This window comes from Gossypium hirsutum, chromosome D06 (assembly GCF_007990345.1).
Source record: "Gossypium hirsutum isolate 1008001.06 chromosome D06, Gossypium_hirsutum_v2.1, whole genome shotgun sequence".
Lineage (NCBI taxonomy): Eukaryota > Viridiplantae > Streptophyta > Magnoliopsida > Malvales > Malvaceae > Gossypium > Gossypium hirsutum.
This window is the reverse complement of record NC_053442.1, coordinates 22943768-22965412: the sequence shown is the minus strand read 5'-3', so window position 1 is coordinate 22965412 and position 21645 is coordinate 22943768. Positions and strand designations below refer to the sequence as shown.

The window sequence follows — 21645 nt, the reverse complement described above, 5'->3', positions numbered from 1 at the left end:
TAATGCTAGTGTAACTAAGGACAGAGGTGATGATTTCTTGTTAGTGTCTACGTGCGAAAGTTCCAAGCTTACAACTAAATGGATCCTTGATTCAGGGTGCTCTTACCACATGTGTCCCACTAAGGATTTGTTCTCCACTTACAGTTCAGTTAAAGTTGGAGTTGTGCTGATGTGGAATAACTCTCTATGTAAGAAAATCGTAATCAAAATAGTACAACCCATGATGTACAACAGAATTATACAAACACCGTTAGATGTTAGGTATGTGTCTGATCTAAATAAAAATCTCATCTATTTGCGAATTTTAGACTTGAATGGTTACAGGATTGTTATCGAGTCAAATTGTTTAAATGTTTCTCGTGAAGCTCTCATTGTGATGAAAGGATAGAAGAAGAGCAAAATCTACATTTTGCAAGGGTCGAAAGTGACTGGTGCAAATGCAATTACTGAAAAAGAGTTGAAATCGTTGCCATATCACGAAAATGCAATATGATTCTTTCTCCAACGATTCTTTTTGAACCTAACTTTGGAACTTACGACTTGGTAATATAACCGAGAAAAGTACGAAAACATTTTGTAAAAGAGGTCTTCTTAAAGACATTTGAGTTGGAAAATTAAGCTTCCGCAAACACTACACTTACGAGAAGCAAACACAATTAAGTTTTAATTTAGTAGTGAAAGAACAAAAGGGACTCTCAACTATATTCATTCTGATTTATGGGGTTTGACACCTAACATCTCAAAAGGATATAATAAATATTTCCTAACTTTTATTGATGACCACTCTAGGAAAGTTTGGGTTTATTTTTTAAAATAGAAGAATGAAGTCTTCGGAATCTTCAAGTAATGGAAAACACTGCTAGAAAAACAAACTGAAAAGTTCGTGAAGCGATTGAGAACAGATAATGGTCTTGAGTTCTGTTCATCAGAGTTTAACGATTACTACAAACTGGAAGTGATAGGAAGACATCGCATCATTGTATGCTTTCTAATGCAGGTTTAAAGAATGAGTTTTGGGCTGAAGCTGTCCATTTGGAAAGCCTTGGCTTTTCATTGTTTCAAGTCGAGCTTCAATCCAGCTTAAACGTGCCTCTACTGATGAAGGAGGTTGCTCCCCTTGCTCATTAGTAGTGAAATTAGGACGTTTGCAAAAGACCCTATTACTGCGAGCAGTTTATGTACCTGGAGGAACAAAATAATACGCAGTTGGTGCCTGTAAGAAAACCCATTATTCATAGTATATACACATGTTAAGGATGATAAATTGACTTTAGAGGGAAAAGGTTGAGAGGTTAAATTTTTAATATATGGGTCAAGTATTAGTGGTCGATTAGATCGTAACATAGCATGAAAATCTCACAAAAAATATCCTAAATTAACTTTAAATCCAGAATGCATACACCACAAAAAGAACAATTCTATTTTAGTTAAAGCAGATGATGAATCTTTTTTCCTGAATAGCTAAAAACTGATGAATGTATCTTAAAGTAGGTTCATGCACCAATAAGTCCTTAGAGGTCTTGGGTTTATAAAGTTGATTCCCAGAATGAGTTAAAGTAGAATAAACAATATTTGCATCAAAATCACTTGGTATATCCAATAAAGCAATATGGTAAGAATCATTTTGAACATTGTCAAGGTCAACGAAACCTAGGGCGATGTTAAAATTTGAAATCAAAATTCTAAATTTTTTACCAAGTAACCGAAAACAAGCAGCATCTTGAGTTTCAACAGTTCACAATGCATTAATATTGAACCTAAATGTTGTGTAAAATTCATAAACTAGTTCATAATATGCAGTACACGAAATATTTGCAAATGAATTCAACCAATAGCATCAAAATAGTTAAACACAACATCACATATTTAACATGTCAATAGCGTAAAGATTAATTTACTTACAAACTGAGAGTGGGCATTGTTGAAGTTGTTGTATTTTATGCAAGGCTCTGGGGTTGTAAAGTTCAAAAACCTTCATAATCGTCCTTCGATAGGACTAGTGTAGCTACGACCTTGCCTATTACGTTGACCGTCTCGGGATGGTTGAACATTTTCATTAGGTGAGCAGGATGGTAGGCTTAAATTTCTAGCAGCGTCAATACTACTATGTAGAGGCATCACTGGCACATCAATTAGTGCTCGATGTGATCAAGTAGTGGATGATCGTTTTTTATGCTAAGAAACATGCTCGTTTCTAGTCGAAGGACCTTCGCCATGGCCGTTATAAGTCCCGACCACATCCGAACAACCTGCATAGTATGTTAGTAAAGGTAAAAAAGGTTGTAAGTTAGGAATCTACCTTTTAGAAGTAGTAGGGCTGTTGTACTAACGTTTTGTCTCGATTGGAGTTGGGCTTCGTCAGTGACGATTCCAAGTACGCGCGATCGTTCGTCTTATAGGGGGTAGAGACGGTTCCAAGTTGTCATCATCTAAATTGATGACTGGAGGCACTAGAAACCAATTTCGTCTACGATTGAATAAAGCTAGAAAACCACAGCTGCTTGGCTCCTAGTTCAAACCATGGTCTACAAATGTGCTTGAAGAACAAATGACATTTGTTTACTATTGATCATGGCGGTGGTTCACAGTGGCAGGAGACGATGATAGCGCACGGTGATGGTGCTTGACAACCTTCGGGTAGTCATGTGGAGGGGTGTGATGGTATTCTTAAAGAAGAGATTTTGGGGGTGTAAGGGAGGTAGCGTTAATAGATAGAAGGTAGGGGTTTGGTGTTATGAAAGGTTGGTGGTGCTTGGGTGAGAGGAAGGGATTCTAAATGGTGGTTTATGATGGAGAAAATGAGAGGTGAACGGCGGTGAGAAGGGAAGAAAGGGAGGGGGTTGGTGAAGAGAGACACGTCGAGACCACGTCGATGCTGTGGGGTCCAAGATTGACGGTGGCGAAGAAGGAACAAAATAAGCGACGGTGCTCGCAAAGCGGCATTCTTTGGTGTCAACCCGGTGTTGTGGTATGCGGGTGTAAAGAGAAATCGTCAACCGTTAGGGTTTCTTGTAGAGAAGATGAAGAAGAAAGGGAAGTGGAGATGAAGGGTAGGGGGTTTTATTTTTTTTTACTCTCTTTTCTTTTTATTTTTGGTTGGTTTGGGCCTTCTTTTCCCTTTTTTTGGCCAAATTGGTTGTTCGGCTCTCCTCTTTTCTCTCTCTTTTTTTGGGGGTTTTGTTTGGCTTGTTTGGGTATTTGGGAATTGGGTTTGTTTTGGGTTTTGTGTAATTGGTGTTTGTTTGAGTGTTGGGTTGGTATTGGGTTTGGGGAGGTAGATTAAGTGGATTTGGGTTTTGGGGTTTTTATTTGCTTTAGGGTTGGTTGGTTTTGTTTGTAGGAAAATAAATGTTAGCACATAGGCATGCCCTTGCCACCATTAGTATCCGATTTTCGAAAAATTGAGAACCTCCGTTTGTCCCTCGAAAATAACACATTAACTAGATTAAATAATAATCTAGTTATTATTCATTTTATTTTCAACCTAAATTAAAAAGAAAAAATTTAATAAAATAATATAAATTTGGGTTGCCTCCCAAAAAGCCCTTTTGTTTAACGTCGTTAGCTCGACGACCTGGAAATTTATTCAATCGACTCTTTGAGAATTAATTCCACAGCCATGTGGACTTGAAAATTTTCATAGAATGGCTTCAATCATTGTCCATTGACTTTGAAGATTTTTTTGGATTCTTCACTTTTGACTTCGACTACACCATGCAGAAATATGTGAGGAATAATAAAAAGCCCTAACCACTTAGTTTGGAGATTACTTGTAAAGATTCTTAGTGTGGGGTCATAAAGTAATATTTTTTGCCCTACCATAAATTGTTTACGGGTTTCTTTTGATCATGGTATGCCTTGATTTTATCCAAATAAATTTGGGCACTTTCATACATTTCTAATTGAATCTCCTCAAGTTCCTGAATATGTAATTTACGATACTTACCAGTAGCTTCCAACTCTATGTTGCATTGCTTAACCTCCCAAATGTCTTGTGTTTTAATTCTACAGGAAGATGACATGGTTTACCAAAAATAAGTCGATAAGGAGACATACTTATGGGTCCCTTATAAGCTGTGCAGTACGCCCACAATGCATCATTTAGTCACAAACTCCAATCTTTCCTATAGGGCTTAACGGTCTTCTCTAAAATTAACTTAATTTCTCGATTTGACACTTTCGCTTAACCGTTTGATTGAGGGTGATAAGTCGTAGCAACTCGTTGTACTAACCCATATTTTTTCAAAAAGTGTGTCGATTACCATATTGCATAAATGCGTTCCCAATCGCTTATCAAAGCTCGTAATGTGCCAAACTTGGAAAAAAATATAACACTTTAGAAAATCCACTACAATTTTGGCATCAGCACATCAGGTGGCTTTAGCTTCCACCCATTTTGACACATAGTCAACTGCAAGAAAAATATAAATGTTACCGAATGATGAGACAACAGGCCCCATAAAGTCGATACCCCATACATCAAAAATTTCACATACATGTATAGGTGTTAGAGGCATTTCATTTTTTCGGCTTAATTCCTCCATTTTGACATTTTTTGCAAGTCTTACAGAAAAAATATGCATCACGAAAAATATGTGGCTAATATAGTTCACATTCAAGTACTTTATGTGTAGTTCATTTAAGGCCAAAATGTCCACCACATGCATAAAAATGGAAAAAAGATAGAATCAATTTTACCTCAGTTTCTGCAATGCATCCTCAAATTACGTGATCGGAACAATATTTCCAAAGGTAGATCTCGTCCCAAATATAGTATCACAATTCTCGTTTAATCTTATCCTTTTCAAATCGTGATAAATTAGAAGAAATTATACTTGTAGCAAGGTAATTCACCATGTCTGCGTACCAAGGAAAAATCGTCTAAGCAGAAAGTAGACTTTCATCTGGGAAATCGTCTTTGAGTGGTGTGACATCTTTTGACGAACGTATTCAACTCAAATGGACAACTATCAGATTCTCGCGTCCTTTCTTATCCTTAATCTCGAGATCAAACACTTGCAAAAGTAATATCCATCTAACCAGCCTTGGCTTTGCTTCCTTTTTCCCGATCAGATATTTAAGAGTTGCATGGTCAGAGAAAATAATAATTTTAGTTCTTCATAAACACGATTGAAACTTTTCCAAAACAAATATTATAGCTAGAAATTGTTTTTCAGTGGTTTAGTAATTGCTTTGGGTGACATTGAAGGTCTTAGATGCACAAGAGATAACGTGTGGTTCTTCCTTGATTCTCTACCCAATGACCGCTCCTACGCAGTGGTCACTTGCGTCGCACATGATTTCGAAAGGATAGTTCCAATTTAGTGGCTGAACTATGGGTGTTGAGATAAGTTTATGTTTGAGTGTGTCAAACACATCCTTGCATGATTGGTCAAACTAAAACTCGTTACCTTTCTGTAAAAGATTACAAAGTGGTTGTGCAATTTTTGAAAAGTCTTTAATGAACCACTTGTAGAAACCTGCATGACCAAGAAAAGAACGGATCTCTCTCACAGTTGTGGGGTATGGAAGTGAGTTAATAATATCAATTTTTTTTATCAATAGAAATTCCTTCAGCAGAAATGATATGACCTAGAACTAATCCTTTATCAACCATAAAATGACATTTCTCATAATTTAGAATAAGGTTAAATTCTAGGCACCTTTCTAAAATTTTTGCAAGATTTGACAAACACATATAAAAAGATTCACTATACACAGTAAAGTCATCCATAAATACCTCGATTATTTTCTCGACATAGTCGGAAAATATACTAAACATACACCTTTGAAACGTGGTTGGTGCGTTGTAAGGTCCAAATGGCATCCGTCTATAGCCAAATGTGCCAAAGGGACACATAAACGTCATCTTCTCTTGATCCTACAGTGCCACTAGAATCTGGAAAAAAAGCCTGAGTAACCATCAAGACATCAATAATGAGAGTTTTTGGCTAAACGTTCTAACATCTAGTCAATAAAAAGAAATGGAAAGTGATCTTTCCGAGTTAAAAAATTCAACTTCCTGTAATCTATGCAGACTCTCCACCCGTTTTGCACTCGAGTGGGAACCATATCACTTGCCAAAGTTTCAATTACAGTCACGCCAATTTTTTTCGGTACTACATGACCTGGGATGACCCAATTGCTGTCAGAAATGGGATAGGTCATCCAAACATCAAGTAACTTTTTAACTTCTTTCCTTACTACTTCCATCACGACGGATTGAGGCGTCTTTGAGTCTCTCTTTTAGGAGTTGCATTCTCTACAACTGGAATTTTGTGCATACAAGTCGAGGGACTCAAACCCTTTATGAAAGAAATCGTCCACCCGATCACCCTTTTATAATCTCTAAGAACTCGTACCAAGTTTTCCTCTTCTAACTTTGAGAGTTTACTCAATATTATAACTGGCAAGGTATTTCCTTCGCACAGAAAAGCGTACTTCAAATGGTCCAGAAGTGGTTTGAGTTTTAATTCTGGGGCTTGCAAAATAAATGGTAAAAGCTTAGTTTGTGAAAGTGACAATTCAAAAGTTTTACTTGAATTTTTCTATAATTGTAATGCCTCCATATGAGCCACTATTTCGCGAACAGACTCTTCGATAGTTATACACTACTCTAGTTCTTCTGTGGCATCAAAGTTTAGACTTCTACAATGAACAGTTCATAATTCATCTTCTTCATCTTATTATAAATACAATTCAATTAAAGGCTCAATTATATTAAAATTAGAAACATTAGTAATCGTGCTAGGATGGTTCATGGCCTCATAAACGTTAAATTTCACCATTACTTCATCAAACTCCATAGTGAGTATCCCACTTCGTACATAAATCTTCATTTGTATGATACTCAAAAATGGTCTCCCAAGTATTATATCGGAAGAACTGGTCGAGTTATCATCCTCCATGTCGATAATGTAAAAATCTGTAGGAAAAATTAGTTCGTTTACCTTGACAAAAACATCCTCTAGCACTCCCTCCGGATGCACTACCGACCTATCCGCAAGCTGAATAATTACACATGTTTCCTTTAAAGGATCTACATTTAGTAGTTTATAAATAGAAAGGGGCATAACATTAATTGATGTACCTAAGCCGAACATGGCTTTTTTAATACTAACACTACCTATTTTGCAGGATATGGAAAACATACCTTGGTCCTTACATTTAGGTGGTATTTTCCTTTGTAAAATGCGAAGGCATTTTCTCCAGCACTTACCTTTTCATTGCCCAGGAGCATCTTACCTTTTCATTGCCTAGGAGCTTCTTCTTACTCGAGCATAATTCCTTTAAGAATTTGGCATACTATGGAATTTGTTTAATCACATCTAGGAAAGGAATGTTGATTTCAACCCTTCGAACGGTGTCAATGATCTCTTTCTGTTCTCGCTCCTCCTTGTATTGGACAAGTCTTCTAGGAAATGAAGGTGGTATTGCAAATGGTTTTTCTGGTGCTGACTTCATTGGAGCCTCTAAGTCAAGTTTCTTGTCTTGACTAGTGTTGTGGGCACGACTTATGCTAGGTACGGGTTCCAAAACCTTTCCACTTCTCAATGTCATAGCACTTGTATTATGTCAAGGACTAGGTTCAATTTGAGATGGCAACTTTCCTTACGACTCCAATCGACTTACTGTAAGTGCAAGCTTACTCATGAAATTTTTCGTCTTCTAATGAAATTTTTCTATACTGTTGGCTAACCTTTCCACTATTGCTTCCAATGATGATTTTTGATGTGGTAACTATTGATTTGGAAGCAACCTTTGTTGGTATGGTTAATTGAATCAAGGATTTGACCCATAGCTTAGATTTAGATGATCTTTCCACCCCGCATTATAGGTGTTCGAATAGGGATCATATATCCTTTGGGGTGGCCTTGGAAAGTTTTCGACAACATTTGCTTGTTCTGTCAGACCCTTGTCTAAAATGGGACATGAGTTCGTCGGGTGGTTTGGCATGGCACAAATTCCACATAATCGTGTTGGGCTTATTTTATCTGTAACCAAATTTTGAACAACGTTAGTAAGCTTATCAATTTTATTTTTTAGAGATAGAGAACTTAACTCATGAACCCGTCTCGTGGGTTCTGTAGCCGGTTGGAATTGTTGAGAATTTGCAGCCATGGTTGAAATCAACTCTCTCGCTCTCTGAGGCATCATATTAACAAGTGCCCCTTCGTTAGAAGCATCTATCATTTTCATTTACATCGAGACTAACCCCTCATAAAAATACTGCAAGAGTGAGCATTGATTCAACCAATCCTTCATGTTATTTCGAGGCAGTTCATGCATCTGATTCTATCAAATGGCTTGTTTCTATGCAAGAAGAGAATAAATCACTCCAAAACATTGAGAATTGGCATCTAGTTAAACCACCCATTAAAAAGAAAATAGTTGGTTACAAATAGGTGTTCAAGAAGAACGAGGGTTCAGGTTCGAGCAACACTAGATATAAGGTAAAGTTGGTCGCAGAGGGATACAGTCAAGTGGAGGGAGTTGATTTCCATGATGTTTTCTCTCTCGTCATAAAACATACGTCCATTCGAGCGCTTTTCACTCTTGTTGCATCAAACAATCTTAAGTTAAAGTAGTTAGGTGTAAAGACTACTTTCCTTCATGGTGGCATTGAGGAAGACATCTACATGCAACAACTAGAAGGCTTCAAAACTAAAGGTAAGGAAGATCATGCTTTCCTTCTATGATAATCATTATATGGTCTAAAGCAGTCTCTTCAACAGTGGTACAAAAAGTTTGACTCATTCATGTTAAGTATTGGTTTCGCACGAAGTAAGTGTGACATTTGTGTGTATTTACAACGTTTAGATGATGATTCGTTCATATATTTGTTGTTTTATGTTGATGATATGTTGTTAGCAGCTAAAGATCCGTTAGAAATTGAACATTTTAAAACCATGCTTAACTCTAAATTTGAGATGAAGAATCTAGGTGCAGTAAACAAAATTTTGGGGATGGAAATTTCAAGGTATATACATTTCAAAAAATTCTTCTTGTCACAATAGAGGTACATCAAAAAGATCCTTGAGCGATTTGAGATGCAAGACTCAACTGGTAAGTACTTCCTTAGGTGCACATTTCAAACTTTCAATTTCAAAATTCCCTCAAAACAAAGATGAGGAAAGGTACATGTCAAAGGTACCTTACTCAAACACAGTTGAAAGTCTAATGTATGAAATGGTAGGCACTCATCCTGATATTTCACACACTATTAGTGTTATTAGTAGATATATAACCAAACCCAACAAATTATACTAGCATGTAGTTTTGTGGATTTTCAGATATTTACAAGGTACTTCAGATATGTGCTTAGAGTTCAGAAGAAACCAAAAAATTTAGTCGATTATGTTGATTTGGATTATGCATGAGACTTAGATCGAAAGAGGCCTCTCACAGGTTATCCATTTGCTTTCGGAGATTGCGCCATTAGTTGGAAAGCAACAGTTCAAGCCACAGTGGCTTTATCGACTATTGAACAAGAATACATGGCAATCACTAAAGTTGTGAAGGAATCAATTTGATTAAGAGACCAATTTAGCGGACCGGTTAATGAGAAAGTGTCAGCTATCGTATATTGTGATAGTAAAAGTTTCATGCATCTCACCAAAGATCAGATTCACCATGAAAGGAAAAACCACATAGACATTAGGTATTACTTTTTTCGAGAGGTGATCATTCAAGAAGATGTTCAAATTCACAAAATTGGCGCAAAACACAATTCGACAGACATGTTAACAAAAAGTCTTCCAGATTCAAAGTTCAAGCACTGCTTGGACTTGGTAAGTATCCGACGAAGATTCAATTAGGCGTTGATAGGGCTTGGCTAAGGAGTTAAGTGAAATAAAAGTCAATGTGGAGATTTGTAGAGTATGCATCGCATTTAAGACAAAATAGTAAGTGACGTCCCGATAAAATAAAGCTCGACGTCGTGACGAGCAAATAACGGCACGATAAGAGGAAATCCTTCGTATCGTCAATGCGACACCTCCTCTTCACGACGTTGCAACATAATCCTCAAGTTTCTTAGTTTTATTCTCTCTGTTAAACTCTATTTTTGTTTCCCATTTAAACTCTGATTAACCTAGATATATTCTTGTAACACCTCTAACCTGTCTCTATCGCCAGATTAGAGTTACTGAGCATTACAATACAATTAAAAACATTTAAATTCAAATAGAAACAATTAAACAAATTAAATGATAACATATCACATTTGAATCTAGTCATAGAAAAAAAATACATTTATGTTTTTTAAATCAAGCCTATGGGGCCCTAAAAGTAATTTGAAAACAACCAGGGGTCATTTTTAAACAAAATAGAAGAATAAAGAAAATTTGAAAAAAAAAGTCACACAACCATGTGGCCAGGTCGTGTGACATAGCCCAGACCATGTCAGTACTCGAAGTATGGACTCAAGGCCATGTTCCAGCCCATGTATCCTCTCGTGTGAATATTTGAAATAAGGTCACATGACCGTGTGCCAAACTGTGTTACAAAATTACTTGAGACATACAGCCGTGTCGCAGGCCCTGTCTCAGATCGTGTGAAACCTGTACCTAAACAAACAATGACACACGGACTTGTCGAGAGGCTGTGTGGAGAGGCTGTTTATGGCACAAGGTCGTGTGACAGCTCGTGTCCCATGCTGTGTGCTCTTAATTATACCTTCAAAATCAAGCTTACCAAAACATCATTACTTGGACATCAAGCAACCCAATTTTCAGAATTTATACCTACTCAAAACACAATTAAACAAGCTCAAAACATGTCAAAACATCCATCCTAGGTGCCTAACCAATGTGCCCTAATTGACACCACAATTCAATAATCAAATCAATATCACATTCCAAACCAAACTAATTACATTCAAAGTAATCAAATACCTTTAACAATTCATATCAAAACACCACTCCTTTCTATCCATAATTCAAATTGCCATATGCGCACACTTTCATAAGACTTATACCAAATATACCAAACAAGTTCCAAACCAAAAACATATTCATATGTAGCGTCAACCAATCTATTCCCAGAATGATATTGAATTCACAAAAAGGTAACAAAATCAAACCAGCAAGAAAATCATAACCCTGAATTCTTAGCTAACAATTACGACATTTTGAATCAACTAACACACTATGACTCAATGGATTAGTAACTCCAACATCAAACTCCATTAACTCAATAGGTAAATTCTTATTCGTTACTAATGCCGTGCCAATATATGAATGATTTGACCCAAGGTCAATCAATGCATACACAGTAACATTAAAAAGATAGAATGTACCGGTAATAACATCAAGCACAGTAGCTTCCTCCCTGACTCGAATGGTGTATGCTCACAGAAGAGCTCTAGCTTCTGATCTAATAGTTGTATATTTAGTGCCAGTGTGATTTGCTCTAGTATTATTACTCTAGCCAGGATGTCTGCTCTTCTGAGGCGTACACATTTTCTTTTCATTCTTTCCTTCATTATCACTAGCTATTTTCGGGCCATTTCATACAAAATAATCTATCGAATCACATCTGTAGATGCACATGTTTTGGTCCTGCAATCACCAGCATGTAGTTTTCCACAATGCTCACACACGCATCTCAGAACACTTCGAACACTAGCCATGGTGTCAGCAGGTTTAATCTAAGACTTTGAATCATGTTTTACTGACTTGTTTTTACCCGAAAATTTAGATAGTGAAGTAACACAGCTAAAATTTTCCTTTGTCTTCTTTGTCGATGGAGTAGAAAATGACTTGGAAAAAATTCTTTTACCATACTCTCGAGCCTTCCGTTCTATCTATTTCTTGTTATTATAAACATCCTCTATCTTTTGAGCTCAATCAGATAATACTATGAAATTTCGTATTTCTATTTCTCCAATCATCATCTTAATTTCACCATTTAATCCATCTTGAATCCGGATGCTCATTTCTTCCTCATTCGGTACAATTTCACGAGCATACTTGTTGAGATGGAAAAACTCTCTCATACTCAGTTACTGATTTGTTTCCCTGCTTCAATTCAAGAAATTCTTTCTTTTTCTGATCTAGGTAACGTTTACTGACATACTTCTTTTTAAACTCCTTTTGAAAGAAATCTCAATTAACATTTTCTTGCGGTAATATAGCTGTTAACGTTGACCACCAACTATAAGCTTCATCTTTCAGTAACGATACAGCACAACTCAAATAATCATTTGGCGAGCAAGCAGTTTCATCAAAGACTCATTGAATGTTTTCAAGCCAATACTCAGCTTTAGCAAGATCATCGTTAGTTCTACCCTTAAACTCCTTAGCTCCATATTTTCCAACCTTACCGATAGGAATTCTTCGACTCATTTCAGTTGTTTGAGGAGGTGGAGGTAACATAGGAGGTGTAAGAGGGGGTGGAGGTTGTTGAGCCACAAGGTTGGTTCGCATGAATTCTGTGAACCAATGACCTATTAAACTGAAGAAAATATTTTTGACTTTATTTTCTGACATTTGAAGAGTCGGTAAACTATGACTCGCTTCTTGTTCAAAAGTTAGAACATTAATATTAACTTCATTAGTGTCAGCACGTTCAGATTATGCCGACATCTTTAAAATCTATAAGAAAAATAGGGATTAGATCGGATCAACCAATATCGTACTATCACAGGTTTATATTGCATGTGATTTTTAAACTCCAAACACGCTACGTACAGTCTGAGTATTGACTAAATCATAGCTCTAATACCACTAAATGTAACACCCTTAACCGATCTATGTCGCCAGATTAGGATTACAAAGCATTACAATACAATTCAAAACATTTAAATTCAAATCAAAACAATTATACAAATTAAATGCTAACATATCACATTTGAATCTAATCATAGCAAAAATACATTTAGGGCCTTAAATCGAGCCTACAAGGCCCTAAAAGTAATTTGAAAACAATCAAGGGACATTTTTAAACAAAACAGAAGAATTGAGAAAATTTGAAAAACAGGGGTCACACGGCTGTGTGACATAGCTCAGATCGTGTTAATACTCGAAGTATAGACACGCGACCATGAATCAGCCCGTGCGTTCGCCTATATGAATATTCAAAATAGGGTCACACAGTTGTGGCTCAGGCCGTGTGCCAAATTGTGTGTGCATTCGATGTTGGGTCACACAACCGTGTCGCAAGCTGTGGCTTAGACCGTCTGAAACCTGCACCTAAAACAACAATGACACATGACGATGTGGCAGCCTGTGTCCTAGGCCGTGTGCTCCTAATTGTACCTTCAAAATCAAGTTTACCAAGACATGCTTACTTGGACATTATGCAACCCAATTTTCATAATTTATATCTACTTAAAACACAATTAAACAAGCTCAAAACATCCATCCTAGGTGCCTAAACAATGTGCCCTAATTGACACCACAATTCAATAATCAAATCAATATCACATTTCAAACCAAACTTGCATTCAAAGTACTCAAACACCTTTAACAATTCATACCAAAACACCACTCTTTTCAATCCATATTTCAAATTTCCATATTCACACACTTTCATGAGACTTATACCAAATATACCAAACAAGTTCCAAAACAAAAACATATTCACATGTACCAAAATCTATCTAAAGACAAGCATCATTCAAGTTTAACAAACTTCACAAATAACCAACATAATTACAATTCACCTATTACATGTCATATAACCTAAGGTGAACATTCAAAAGCTACCAAAAGATTTCTGGATAGTGTGATTCTTTGAGCCGATCCGATCACCTGTTTCCTCAAAAATGTATCTACAATGAATTAAGAGGAAAGACACAAGTAAACTTAATTGAGCTTAGTAAGTTCAACGATTAAAACAATAAACTTACCGAGTAAACATATCTATTACAGAATACAAATAATAAATCAAAAATCCTATCAATCACAATCAAATCACAGGTGAGCTTTATAATTGAATGCAAATGATACAATCCAATCAAGTACATTATATCATTGAAAACATGCCTGATGAATGTTATAACAGATTCGGATACACAGTTAACCATCCAAAACACACCAAATCTCTCAAATAAGCTAACCATCTAAGAACACACTTGGGCACCAAATGCCAAGCCCGTAGGCTAACATCCTTCCGAAACACACCTCAGCATTAATTTCCAAGCCCGAAGGCTTTACATCTACCCCCGAAACACACCTAAATCACTGTAATATAACACGATAGTTCGCAACAAATGCTGAACTTCAGTATGTTCAGTAAACAAGAACACATCAGAATCATCATCTCAACACCGATCAATCCCATACAATGCGCAATATAACCTATTGGCATGACAATTGTATCCTATCCTATGTTCATCAGCTCAATTATTTATCGAATAACAACGCTTAATATAATCACTTTCTCAAATTAGTCCACTTAATACAATTCAACACTTTGAAGAAATTTAACAATATCAATTCATAAATAAAAAAATCTAAATTATATAAAAATTAAACCGTACAAACTTACCAGGGCTAAATTGTAAAAATAACAAAATTTTAAGGACTAATCAATAACTTTTCCTTTTCCACAATTATCAACTTGCTTTTGATATGCAAGGATTTTATGTCGAATACTCAAGCTTTAACTATGGCTTTTTCTTTCCTTCAACTTGCAACAAAGAACAAGAAAAGATGATAGGATTTTCTTTTGTTTTTACTTAATTTAAGTTTTATTATCTATTTACTATTTTTCCCTTAAATAAATATCCAAATTTCACACTAATTTACCTACTAACCATCCACTATATCTATCTTTACCATTTAAGTCCATGAATTTCCAATTTCATAGCCATTTAGTTCTTTTAACTAATAGGAACTAACATTTACATCTTTTACGATTTAGTCCTTTTTAATTAATTAACTATCAAAACATTAAAATTTCTAAACCAAATTTTAATACAATACTAATGACCTCGGAAATATTAATTAATATTTATAGACTAACACGTCAGAGTTTGTGGTCTCGAAACTACTGTTTTTTCTATAATTCTAGTCATAAAAGTTACGAATTTCAACCTATAAATAGGTCTTAGTTACCCTTTATAGGATAGAAAATAACACAACTAGGTTTTATTTGTTTTGACTCTCTCCATATTGTATTTTTCTCTTATTAGTGAAATTTCCTTTTGCCCGTGATTTTTTATCCTCTTCGGATGAGTTTTTCCACATACAATTTATGGGTTCAATCTTTTCAATCTCTTCTTTATTATTCTTGTTCGTTGCTTACATGGGTTTAACCCGAACAGTAGGTAGTGGAGGTGAGGAAACCAATTCACCTAAAGAGGTAAAGTACTGGAAACGAACAAGAAGATAGGTTGATTGCTGGGAAGAGGATAATTGCTCAAAGTAACTTTAAAGACTCAAAATATCGATTATTTCTTCATCGTTGGGAAGGTATATAGGAGAGGTTCTCTTGTCCACTAGCATGACGCAACAAGTTGTATGAAGGAGGTTGTCATCATGCATAAGTGAAGAACGTGTACTATAAGGCCCATTTTATTATGCTTAGGTATGCCCCATTACCTTAGAGGTGTGCTCACACCTAAAAAGTGGGTGTCTGCCTCATCTTAGAATAGCGGAAAGGCTTGTCAAGAGGGCTTGCCAAGCATGTGGTCATAAGTACGGAAGGTTGATACTTCCTTGGTCAAGACGGATGGTCAAGCAAGACACCTTCTCTAGTGAAGTCAAAGGAGAGGTCAATGTTGTCTATTTTGTTGACAAATATACAAATTTGGGAGATATATAACAGTGTTAATCTTTATACTATACTTAATTTAGGGATTTAGTCTTTCTACATTTTGTTCAAAAAATTACCATTAGTTTGTCGATGTTAATTTAAAAAAAGAAACTAAATTTCGAAGTTTCTCATGTCATATAGAAGGTGAAATTATGGTTATTGGAATAATTATTTTCACTAATTTATCATTCAATAAAATTCTTGATCAATCTCATGATTTTTACTGTGTATTTTTTTAACTAGGAATTTTTAACTTAGGCATGACATTAGTAATAGTAAGAGGATCAAAATTTATGAAACTAAAGTATATGGGTTAAATACAAAGATATATAATACTAGGACTAAAACCTTAATTTGACAAAGATTATGGCTTCGCAAATAATGAATATACATGTATATATGAGTGTAACATTATGAATAGTATGGCTTCACAAGTACAATAAATTGGAGCAAATTGCAGTCCTGATATATGAGTACCCAGGTCCCGGTTGAAATGAAGTCCTAGTCCTCATTAGGTTCTAAGTTTGTATATGTTGTTTTTGTCAAAGTTTGGGTTTGGTTGGCCTAAAAACTTTTCAGTTAAAATTTATCTTAATTGATTAAATAATTGTTTGTTGGGGACAAAAATGTGATTTTCCATTTGGCCAAAGCTCCAAAGGATTAAAATTGAACTTTTAAATTTTAAGAGAGACTAAAAGGGGTATTATACCATTTAAGCAAGAGGCCTTAGTGATGGTTACAGGTATGATTGTTCCCGAGACTTATGGCATGTATACTTGTCTCCCAAAGCTAGTCTTGGGTTGATCCTTTGTAATGATCCCTCTAGTTTTAGGAGTTCGGGAAAAAATATGGTTTGATATGGCAAAAGAATTGGAATTTATCTTTATTTAAGATATAAGTTTATTTTCTGTAGAACCTAATCTTATATGATAATGATAACATTTTACTGTTAGTTGAAAATTTTTAACATTTGTATATTATATTACATTTTGTCGGATTATATTTCCTTAATTTTTAATTAATTATTTTGTCTCAAAAGATTTAATTGGATACTTATCACAATATTGAGAACCTTTTGAAACATAAATTGGAAGAAAATGAAAATAAGATAGATGATGTAAAGATTGTCCCCATTGAAGAACAAATCTTTAATAAAAACAACCAATGGTGATAAAAAGCCAATGTCCTATGAAACCTTTTGAAGAATTATCAACAAGCTTCATAAATGACTCTAATCAACCCTTAAGGCTGAGCCCTAAAAAATTGAAGGGTAAAAGTTCTCCAACAACTTCAAAATCAAGAAGAAAATCTACTTCTAAACTAAACAAATAGAAATCTCACAAAAAAAAACTCAAAAAATTGAAATTTATTAATCAAGATCTCTCTCTATAATGAATAATGAAGAGACATTTTTATAGGTTAGCTAATTATATTAAAATAAAACTCTTATATAATGAAACTTCAATTAATCTAATGAATAATGAAGAGACATTTTTATAGGTTAGCTAATTATATTAAAATAAAATTCTTATATAATGAAACTTCAATTAATCTAAACAAGAATAGTTTTAGTAAAATTAAACTTTCTTGTTGATTAAGAAAAATAAAACTCTTAAATAAATAAATAAATAATAAAACCTAATATATACAATATTGGGCTCATATATATATATAATAAAAATTAAGTCTAAAAATCTAATCCAATATGATTTAAACTCGACTTAAAGCCTGAAACTCGTAATTTCCCACAATAATCTCGTCCAAAAATTATGCTCACGCAGTTCACTAAAAAGGTCCTAACTTGAGCTCCCAAACTCAAAATCGAGTGATTCAAAGTACATTTCGAAACTAAGATATAATTCTTCAAATGCTATGCAAGCATTCCAGCCCATAACTACTTGGATCACATCCAAAAATTCAATCAAGTGATTCAATGTACATTTCGAAGCTAAAAAATAATTCTTCAAACGCTATACAAACATCTCAACCTATAACTACTTAGATCCCATCCAAAAGTTCGTGCCGAATTGGCTAACCTTTTGAGCTTGAAAATTGACAATTTGATTAAATTGTCTTTAATAGATTTTACTCTATCCATGCATGTATCATTCTTTTTATTTTTCTTTAGTTATTTTGTAGAAATTGATGGAGAGAATCAGAAGAGAACAATGGGCAAGATTGAAATAAAGCTCGGAAATAAAACGAAATCATAGGCAAATTTGTCTGAAAGAATAGCACCGCTGAATTGCCCATTCTTTGCTCCCTCCGTCGAATGTTAATGCAACAAATTTAACGAATAAGAGTGGAATGGTATTCCATTGAATGACCCTATGAACATGTTGCAAGTGTTTGCCCCAATTGTAAAGCACCTTTGTGGATAAAACCGTGAGGCTTAATGGACAAAAGCAATATATATACGAGGTTGGTGTGAACTATGAAGTAGTACAAGCAAAGGTAAAGGCATCTTAGATGATAAAACAACAAAGTTACATATCCCAATTATGGATAATCTAGACTACGGCCTTCCCTCTCATCAGCAATGTACATCAATTGCCTTCTCTGGACATATCCAATCAGTGCAATGAATATCAAAGATCAGCTCTAAGACTACCTGGACAAACTGTCAGATACAACTTCTGCTAGGAGAGGACAACAAAATTTTCAGCTCCATAACCTGAAATAATCATCAACCAGATATACATGATGCAAAATTTGGATGGGGTCAACTAACATACATGAACCTAGCAAATGTTATCCATAAGAACACTGGTCATTGGTTGCATGCTTAGAGACCTCCTTTATGATACTTTTCTAAAAAAAAGCACTTAGCAAATCAGTTTTTTTTTTTTTTGACATCCAAAGGCAATGTAAAATACACCCTAAAGCAGCAGCTGCTTCATTATCCCTTCCACTAAACATTATTTGGTTAATTCCTTGCTTTGTTTAGAGTTAAATCTCTAACTTGAAAGCACGAAGCCTCATCCTACTTCACTGTCCCTTCAACTAAAGATGTTTCCATGCATTGTATTTAACATTCTAAACTGTTCCACCTACAGAAGTTACTTATCAAAATGAAATCCACATCTTAATACTATGGCCTGCAGACATTCACACAAGGCCGAGGAAAATTGAATTTCACATTAGAATAAGGGTTAATATACCCTTTGGCTCCTGAGTTTAAGGTCAATGTTCAATTTGGTATGTTAAATGGTATCATGTGACTCAAGGAATATTTGATATGTATACTAAAAAAAAGTACTTAATTAGGATAAAAAAAAAAGCTCAACGTACCAAATTGAAAATAGAAATCAAACTGGGATAATTGACCGAGACAAGAAAAAAACACACTCAAGTATCACGCTTAAAAAAACGGAAGTACCAAAATGAATATTAAACCCAACCTTAAGTACAAAATTGGAAAAAAAAACCTTATCAATCTCAACATTGAAGCAAAATAGTATTAACCCATAAATTAAAGCATCCAAAATTAAATGTTGACCAAGTTAAAATGAAGCAATTAATGAAGCACTCAATAAGACCAAAGATCCATTACAATTTATAATATCACAAAGTACATCAAGACCAGTTCAAGAGTAGCAACACCTCAACATCAAATTAAAATTAAAACCCAGGAGGAGGAGTTGCTGCATCATCATCATATTCATATCACATAATTAAGGAAGACTTGACTAGATTAGGCACTTGAATAATAAAGTGGTCGCCTGTACTCGTCAAAGTACTCGTCTCGATCCACAAAAACAATGGCGTAAAGGGCATAGATTATCCCAGGGATGTAACCCAGAATCGTTAACAGCAGACAGATGCAGAACTCAACCTGCAAAAAACAATGAAAACCCAGAATTTTCAGTTCAAACAAAAAATCGAAACCTTAAGGTAAACAAGAACAAAAATTCACTTACGCTGCAACAACCGTGCCTTAGGCAAACACCCAAAGGAGGGAGCAAAATGGCGATGAGGAGCTCACAACAAATTTCGCACTTTGAAGGCATATTTGGTGATATTTGTGAAAAGATTCAAGTGGTTCAACTAACGAAAAGAGAAAAGAAAAAAAAGAACTTTTTTATCACCCAAAAGATTATTGAGATCGGAATTTTCTTAATGGGGAAGAAGATAAATAAATAAATGGAAGGATGCTCCAATAGGAGATATTTGAAACCACTTATTGAATCAGAACTGTTCATTTGGTTTGACTATTGGTTGAAGGGCCCTGATTTATCTTGAAGTGTGATCACGTGGTGAGAGAGAGAAAACAAAAATTGATTTCATCCATGTGTTTGAACGAATAACCAGAATGAATTAATATTAATCGAATTTTTAATATTTTAATAGTTAATTGAATTGAAATTTTTTTAAAAAAATTTAACCGAACCAAATATTTCAGTTATTTGGTTGGTTAGCTAAGTTAATCGAAATTTATATATTTTTATTTTTGGTTAAAACAAGTATAAAATGAATAAATTGATAATATTCATTTGACCGAATTATCTGAATTAACCAAATTAAAATTACATATAATTTGTATTATTAATTATTAAACTCAGTTAATTAGGTTAATTGCTCGATTTCGAACCAAGTTAACCGACAATCGAACTTCCAAAAAATCATTAACCGACCTATTAACCGAATTAGATTGGTTAGATTGATTAATTTAGTTTTAACCGAAATTTGAACACCCCTATTTGGATCGATAGTGTCTGGTAGTGAAAAAACCAATTCAAGTATAAATTAACTCCACCTAACGGTTTATAAAATGTAAAATTAAATATTTAATATTTTAAATAGTGAAAATAAATTAAAATTACTATAAAAATTATTTTCTAAAAAATATTATATAAGAGTTATTGATTTTTTTATTTACTTACAAAATTAATTTTATAAATTTTTTTAAGAAAAAAATACTTTAAAAGTTTACTAAATAATATACAAAAGTTATAAAACAGAGCTATTTTATAAAAATAAACACCAATAACTCAAAACCCAAAATTAATATAAAAAATAAAGAATTAAATTAAATTTTTTAAAAAATTCAAAAAATCCAAAACTCAATCAACTAGCGTTTGCTTTTTGAGGATAAGTAATATTCATATTTGTAAACAATTTTACTAAGGGTGGGTTTGGATGGGCGGTGTGTTTATCTGCGGTTAGTATAAAAATAGCGGTAGCTGTGAGATTAGATACTGTAGCGATATTGTAGCGTGAGACAAAAAGTAAGCTAAACGTACCGCACCACACCCAATCTCCCATCCAAACCCACCCTAATTTGTTTGGTTTTGAGTTGGATGAATTTGTATTCAATTAATTTGGTTTTAAAACTTTCATATATTTCAGTTAATACAACAACTAAAGCTTCACTCCACCAATCAACACATTCTTCCATACCAAAGAATTAATATCATTACTTATCAAAATCTATAGTAAAAATTAATCAAGCATAAATTTTACAGGTTACCTGAGAATTATTTTATAACATTTTGACAAATTTAAATGCATTTTAATATAACATTAAATTTTATCAGAAATATAATTTTCTTAAACATATAATAGGTCATAATTAAAATTAATACTATATAATGTTTAAATAACACATGCGTTTTCAAATAATTTTTTAAATATTACTATTTTAATATTAAAATAAATATTTTAAAAAAGATACACATATGGGTGAAACTAAAAATTTTTTTATTATAGTAAAAATGTAATTTTTAAAAAACTAAATCAAAATTTTATTATTTTTAGGGGACAAACAATTTTATCTTTACTAATTTAAAATTTTAAGGCCAAAATAATTTTCAATTTTAGGGGGGTCGGGTCCCTTGCCGCCCCCCTAGATACACATGTCAGTTTTAAAGACTAGTTGTGGAA

At 34.2% G+C, this 21645-nt stretch overlaps 1 protein-coding gene across 1 annotated transcript; it reads right to left on the bottom strand.

Annotated features, from left to right (window-relative positions):
* Window positions 1-19271: 19271 nt before the first annotated feature.
* On the bottom strand, window positions 19272-19966 carry LOC107901600 (UPF0057 membrane protein At2g24040). Its single transcript, XM_016827665.2, has 2 exons — window positions 19683-19966; window positions 19272-19597 (listed from the first exon to the last, which is right to left on the bottom strand). Exons 1-2 carry the CDS (start codon window positions 19770-19772, stop codon window positions 19457-19459), a joined length of 231 nt encoding a protein of 76 aa, XP_016683154.1. The 5' UTR covers window positions 19773-19966; the 3' UTR covers window positions 19272-19456.
* Between the last annotated feature and the right edge of the window lie 1679 nt (window positions 19967-21645).